Raw genomic sequence first — 6357 nt, 5'->3', positions numbered from 1 at the left:
ATCCATGGCTGAATGGTTAAAGCGCCCAACTCATAATTGGTAAATTTGCGGGTTCAATTCCTGCTGGATGCACACGAACGGGAACATTCCATAAGTCTATTGGAACTGGCTCTCTATCCATGGAATCTCATCCATCATCCATACATAACGAATTGGTATGGTATATTCATACCATAACATAAGAACAATAAGAACTCGAATTCTTATCGATACTGGAACTCAGAGCATAGGAGGGAAAGTCGATTTATGGATGGAATCAAATACGCAGTATTTACAGAAAAAAGTCTTCGTTTATTGGGAAAGAATCAATATACTTTTAATGTCGAATCGGGATTCACTAAGACAGAAATAAAGCATTGGGTCGAACTCTTCTTTGGTGTTAAGGTGGTAGCTGTGAATAGCCATCGACTACCTGGAAAAGGTAGAAGAATAGGACCTATTCTGGGCCATACAATGCATTACAGACGTATGATCATTACCCTTCAACCGGGTTATTCTATTCCACTTCTAGATAGAGAAAAAAACTAAAGGAGAATACTTAATAATACGGCGAAACATTTATACAAAACACCTATCCCGAGCACACGCAAGGGAACCGTAGACAGGCAAGTGAAATCCAATCCACGAAATAATTTGATCCATGGACGGCACCGTTGTGGTAAAGGTCGTAATTCCAGAGGAATCATTACCGCAAGGCATAGAGGGGGAGGTCATAAGCGCCTATACCGTAAAATAGATTTTCGACGGAATCAAAAAGACATATCTGGTAGAATCGTAACCATAGAATACGACCCTAATCGAAATGCATACATTTGTCTCATACACTATGGGGATGGTGAGAAGAGATATATTTTACATCCCAGAGGGGCTATAATTGGAGATACTATTGTTTCTGGTACAAAAGTTCCTATATCAATGGGAAATGCCCTACCTTTGAGTGCGGTTTGAACTATTGATTTACGTAATTGGAAGTAACCAATTAGGTTTACGACGAAACCTAGAAATCGATCACTGATCCAATTTGACTACCTCTACGGGATAGACCTCAACAGAAAACTGTTGAGTAACGGCAGCAAGTGATTGAGTTCAGTAGTTCCTCATAGAAAATTATTGACTCTAGAGATATGGTAATATGGAGAAGACAAAATTGTTTGAAGCACGCACAGAACCGGAAGCGCCCCTTGTTTCAAAGAGAGGAGGACGGGTTATTCACATTTAATTTGATGGTCAGAGGCAAATTGAAAGCTAAGCAGTGGTAATTAAGACCCCCGGGGGAAAATAGGGATGTCTCCTACGTTACCCATAATATGTGGAAGTATCGACGTAATTTCATAGAGTCATTCGATCTGAATGCTACATGAAGAACATAAGCCAGATGACGGAACGCAGAGACCTAGGATGTAGAAGATCATAACATGAGCGATTCGGCAGATTTGGATTCCTTTCCTATATATCCACTCATGTGGTACTTCATCATATGATTCATATAAGATCCATCTGTCTAGAGATCGTCATATACATCTAGAAAGCCGTATGCTTTGGAAGAAGCTTGTACAGTTTGGGAAGGGGTTTTTTGAGAGAAAAGAAGAATCTACTTCAACCGATATGCCCTTAGGCACGGCCATGCATAACATAGAAATCACACGTGGAAGGGGTGGGCAATTAGCTAGAGCAGCAGGTGCTGTAGCGAAACTCATTGCAAAAGAGGGTAAATCGGCCACTTTAAGATTACCATCTGGGGAGGTCCGTTTAGTATCCCAAAATTGCTTAGCAACAGTCGGACAAGTGGGTAATGTTGGGGTGAACCAAAAAAGTTTGGGTAGAGCCGGATCTAAGTGTTGGCTAGGTAAACGCCCCGTAGTAAGAGGGGTAGTTATGAACCCTGTGGACCACCCCCATGGGGGCGGTGAAGGGAAAGCTCCCATTGGTAGAAAAAAACCCACAACCCCTTGGGGTTATCCTGCGCTTGGAAGAAGAACTAGGAAAAGGAAAAAATATAGCGATAGTTTTATTCTTCGTCGCCGTAAGTAAATACGTAACTAGGAATATGGAAAATTGCATTTTTGGAATTTGCAATAATGCGATGGGCGAACGACGGGAATTGAACCCGCGCATGGTGGATTCACAATCCACTGCCTTGATCCACTTGGCTACATCCGCCCCTTATCCAGCTAAAGGATTTTTTTCTTTTTTCCGTTGATCATTATTCTATTTATTCTGACCTCCGTACTTCGATCGAGATATTGGACATAGAATGCCACTCTTTAAAAAGGAAAAAAGGAGTAATCAGCTGTGACACGAAAAAAAACGAATCCTTTTGTAGCTCATCATTTATTGGCAAAGATAGAAAAGGTCAATATGAAGGAGGAGAAAGAAACAATAGTAACGTGGTCCCGGGCATCTAGCATTCTACCCACAATGGTTGGCCATACAATTGCGATTCATAATGGAAAGGAACATATACCTATTTACATAACAAATCCTATGGTAGGTCGCAAATTGGGAGAATTCGTGCCTACTCGGCATTTTACGAGTTATGAAAATGCAAGAAAGGATACTAAATCTCGTCGTTAACTGAATTCTGAATAGAAAGATTAAGAAGAAAAAAAAGATTCAAAATACCCAATATCTTGCTAGAACAAGATATTGGGTATTTTTGTCTTTTCTTTCTTCAAAAATTCTTATATGTTAGCAGAAAAACCTTATCCATTAATAGCTGGAACTTCAACAGCAGCTAAGTCTAGAGGGAAGTTGTGAGCATTACGTTCGTGCATTACTTCCATACCAAGGTTAGCACGGTTGATGATATCAGCCCAAGTATTAATAACGCGACCTTGACTATCAACTACAGATTGGTTGAAATTGAAACCATTTAGGTTGAAAGCCATAGTACTAATACCTAAAGCAGTGAACCAGATTCCTACTACAGGCCAAGCAGCCAAGAAGAAGTGTAAAGAACGAGAGTTGTTGAAACTAGCATATTGGAAGATTAATCGGCCAAAATAACCATGAGCAGCCACAATATTATAAGTCTCTTCCTCTTGACCAAATTTGTAACCCTCATTAGCAGATTCATTTTCAGTAGTTTCCCTGATCAAACTAGAGGTTACCAAGGAACCATGCATAGCACTGAATAGGGAACCGCCGAATACACCAGCTACACCTAACATGTGGAATGGATGCATAAGGATGTTGTGCTCTGCCTGGAATACAATCATAAAGTTGAAAGTACCAGAGATTCCTAAAGGCATACCATCAGAAAAGCTTCCTTGACCAATAGGGTAAATCAAGAAAACAGCAGTAGCAGCTGCAACAGGAGCTGAATATGCAACAGCAATCCAAGGACGCATACCCAGACGGAAACTAAGTTCCCACTCACGACCCATATAACAAGCTACACCAAGTAAGAAGTGTAGAACAATTAGCTCATAAGGACCACCATTGTATAACCACTCATCAACAGATGCAGCTTCCCAAATTGGGTAAAAGTGCAATCCGATCGCCGCAGAAGTAGGAATAATAGCACCAGAGATAATATTGTTTCCATAAAGTAAAGAACCAGAAACAGGCTCGCGAATACCATCAATATCTACTGGAGGGGCAGCGATGAAGGCGATAATAAATACAGAAGTTGCGGTCAATAAGGTAGGGATCATCAAAACACCGAACCATCCGATGTAAAGACGATTTTCAGTGCTAGTTATCCAGTTGCAGAAGCGACCCCACAGGCTTGTACTTTCGCGTCTCTCTAAAATTGCAGTCATGGTAAGATCTTGGTTTATTCAAATTGCAAGGACTCCCAAGCACACGTATTAACTAGAATATAGATAATAGAAGGCTTGTTATTTAACAGTATAACATAGACTATATACCAATGTCAACCAAGTCAGCCCAAAGATTGGCTATCCATATAAATAAATTAACCAAACCAATAATTTTGTATTTGTAAATGAAGTGAGTAAAAGTTAAAAACTTTGATGGGTCTTTTCTATATGGGTTGCCCGGGACTCGAACCCGGAACTAGTCGGATGGAGTAGATAATTCTTCCTTGTTACAATAGAGAAAAATCCCTCCCCAAATCGTGCTTGCATTTTTCATTGCACACGACTTTCCCTATGTAGAAATAGCCAATATTCTATTCCAAAGAGGAAGTTCTACTAATTTTTTAATTAGTAAGTTGATTCACCTACTCTTTATTATAATAAAAGGAACATTTCAGAATGAAAAATATGAAAGTTTTTTCTTGATCATTTATCAACCCTTTCCTGTTTATTAGTTTTGTCTAATGATTAATTAAGAGGGTTGACCAGGTCATTGATACCTATAATATCCAAATACCAAATACGCTCAGTGTGTGATCCACTGAAAGAAAAAAGAGTTGTTTTGGTGAACATCAAAGAAAAAACTTGCTCTTCTTCCGTAAAAAATTCTTCTAAAAATGCCGAACCCAATCGTTGCATAAAAGTTCGTACCGTGCTTTTATGTTTACGAGCTAAAGTTCTAGCGCATGAAAGTCGAAGTATATACTTTAGTCGATACAAAGTCCGTTTTTTCGAAGATCCACTATGATAATGAAAAAGATTTCTACATATCCGACCAAATCGATCAAGAATATCCCAATCTGATAAATCCGTCCAAATGGGTTTACTAATAGGATGCCCCGATCCAGTACAAAATTGAGCTTTTGATAAGTATCCTATGAGGAGAGTAGCGGGGACTATGGTATCGAATTTTTTCATTCGAGTATCTATGAGAAATGAATTCTCCAGCATTTGATTCCTTACCAACAAAGGACTTTTTGGTACACTTGAAAGGTATCCCATAAAATCGAAGCAAGAGTTTGCTAATTGGTTTATATGGATTCTTCGCGGCTGAGTCCAAAAAAAGAAATAATATTGCCAGAAATTGATAAGGTAGCATTTCCATTTCTTTTTCAAAAAAAAACTGCCTTTTGATGCAAGAATTGCCTTTCCTTGATATCGAACATAATGTATAAGAGGATCCATAAAGAACCATAAGGTTTTCCGAGAAAAACCAGGGTACATTATCCCAAAATGTTCCATCTTCCTAGAAAAGTGGATTCGTTCCAGAAAAGTTCCAGAATATGCTAATGGTAAGCAAGAAGATTGTTTACGAAGAAACAACAAGAAAAATTCATATTCTGATACATAAGAGTTATATAGGAATTTAACTAGTCTTTTATTTTCTTTTTGAAAAAAAAGAATGGATTTCATTGAAGTAATAAAACTATTCCAATTCGAATAGTAGTTGAGAAAGAATCGCAATAAATGCAAAGATGGAACATCTTGGATACGGTATTGAAGGAGTTGAACCAAGATTTCCAAATGGATAGGATAGGGTATTTCTATATGTGATAGATAATCCAAATGCAAAAATTTGTCTTCTAAAAAGGGAAATATTGAATGAATAGAGCGTAAATTCTGAAACTTTGGTATTTCTTTTTCTTTCGGACAAGATAATTCCCGTAGCGAGAATGGGATTTCCACAACAATCGCAAACCCCTCAGATAGAATCTGAGAATAAAACTCAGAATAAAAAAAAATTTTGTAATCCAATAATCGATCTTGATTAGGATGATTAACCGAGTTATCCAAAAAATTCTGCTGATACATTCGAATAATTAAACGTTTCACAAGTAGTGAACTAAATTTCTTGTTATTCCAACTAACTATTTCCACAGGTTCAGAACCGTTTAATCCATAATCATGAGCAAATGCATAAATATACTCCTGAAAGAGAAGTGGGTAGACAAAGTATTGTTGACGAGATTTCTGTTTTTCTGAATACCCTTCGAATTTTTCCATTTGTATTTCTACTTGAATCAGAGAGAAGAAGCATTTCTCGGTTTATCGAATGATGATACATAGTGCAATATGGTCAGAACAGGGTGTTGCATTTTTAATACAAACCCTGGAAAGAAAGGGAGTCTAATCCACGGATCTTTTTCCGCTCCTTTTCTACCGAATTAGTTTATGTTTGTTCTAAATTACAAAAAAGAACAGAACAAGTTTTTTATTTTTGCAGGCCAATCGCTCTTTTGACTTTGGAATACAGCCTCTTTATCAATATACTGCTTCTTTTACACATTCAATCCATAACATCCCTTATTCAATCCATAATCAAGAATAATTAGGATTTCTAAAAAAAAAGAAAAAATAAAGGGTCCACTCATAGGAAAACCCAACCTTTCCCCACATCCGGCACTAATCTATTTTTAACGTCTAATTAGAGCGGGGAATCCTTCCAATTAGGAAGTTAAGCTCGTTGCTTTTTATTTTACCAGAATTGGAGCCAGGCTCTATCCATTTATTCACTAGACCCAGAAAATCGTAATTT

The 6357-nt window shown here is 37.9% G+C and overlaps 3 protein-coding genes across 3 annotated transcripts; 1 reads left to right on the top strand and 2 right to left on the bottom strand.

Annotated features, from left to right (window-relative positions):
* The first annotated feature begins 4 nt into the window (after window positions 1-4).
* Window positions 5-2598, top strand: LOC123422519 (50S ribosomal protein L2, chloroplastic). The gene is made up of 3 exons (XM_045107695.1): window positions 5-39; window positions 531-937; window positions 1601-2598. The coding sequence occupies exons 1-3, from the start codon at window positions 5-7 to the stop codon at window positions 2029-2031; spliced, it is 873 nt and encodes a 290-aa protein (XP_044963630.1). The 3' UTR covers window positions 2032-2598.
* Window positions 2599-2666: 68 nt separating this feature from the next.
* On the bottom strand, window positions 2667-3850 carry LOC123422522 (photosystem II protein D1). The gene has a single exon (XM_045107697.1). The coding sequence runs from the start codon at window positions 3762-3764 to the stop codon at window positions 2703-2705; it is 1062 nt and encodes a 353-aa protein (XP_044963632.1). The 5' UTR covers window positions 3765-3850; the 3' UTR covers window positions 2667-2702.
* A 346-nt stretch (window positions 3851-4196) lies between these two features.
* LOC123422520 (maturase K) lies at window positions 4197-5840 on the bottom strand. The gene has a single exon (XM_045107696.1). The coding sequence runs from the start codon at window positions 5823-5825 to the stop codon at window positions 4290-4292; it is 1536 nt and encodes a 511-aa protein (XP_044963631.1). The 5' UTR covers window positions 5826-5840; the 3' UTR covers window positions 4197-4289.
* Between the last annotated feature and the right edge of the window lie 517 nt (window positions 5841-6357).

Source organism: Hordeum vulgare, unplaced genomic scaffold, assembly GCF_904849725.1.
Source record: "Hordeum vulgare subsp. vulgare unplaced genomic scaffold, MorexV3_pseudomolecules_assembly, whole genome shotgun sequence".
NCBI lineage: Eukaryota > Viridiplantae > Streptophyta > Magnoliopsida > Poales > Poaceae > Hordeum > Hordeum vulgare.
This window is presented reverse-complemented; position numbering and strand designations above follow the sequence as displayed.

Bases quoted from the DNA above. Each gene is read 5' to 3' on its own strand.
- LOC123422522 (XM_045107697.1), bottom strand. From the start codon at position 3,764: ATGACTGCAATTTTAGAGAGACGCGAAAGTACAAGCCTGTGGGGTCGC.
- LOC123422520 (XM_045107696.1), bottom strand. From the start codon at position 5,825: ATGGAAAAATTCGAAGGGTATTCAGAAAAACAGAAATCTCGTCAACAA.
- LOC123422519 (XM_045107695.1), top strand. From the start codon at position 5: ATGGCTGAATGGTTAAAGCGCCCAACTCATAATTG. The intron at 40-530 runs GTAAATTTGCGG...AAAAAACTAAAG, and splicing joins AAGCGCCCAACTCATAATTG to GAGAATACTTAATAATACGG. The intron at 938-1,600 runs GTGCGGTTTGAA...AATCTACTTCAA, and splicing joins GGGAAATGCCCTACCTTTGA to CCGATATGCCCTTAGGCACG.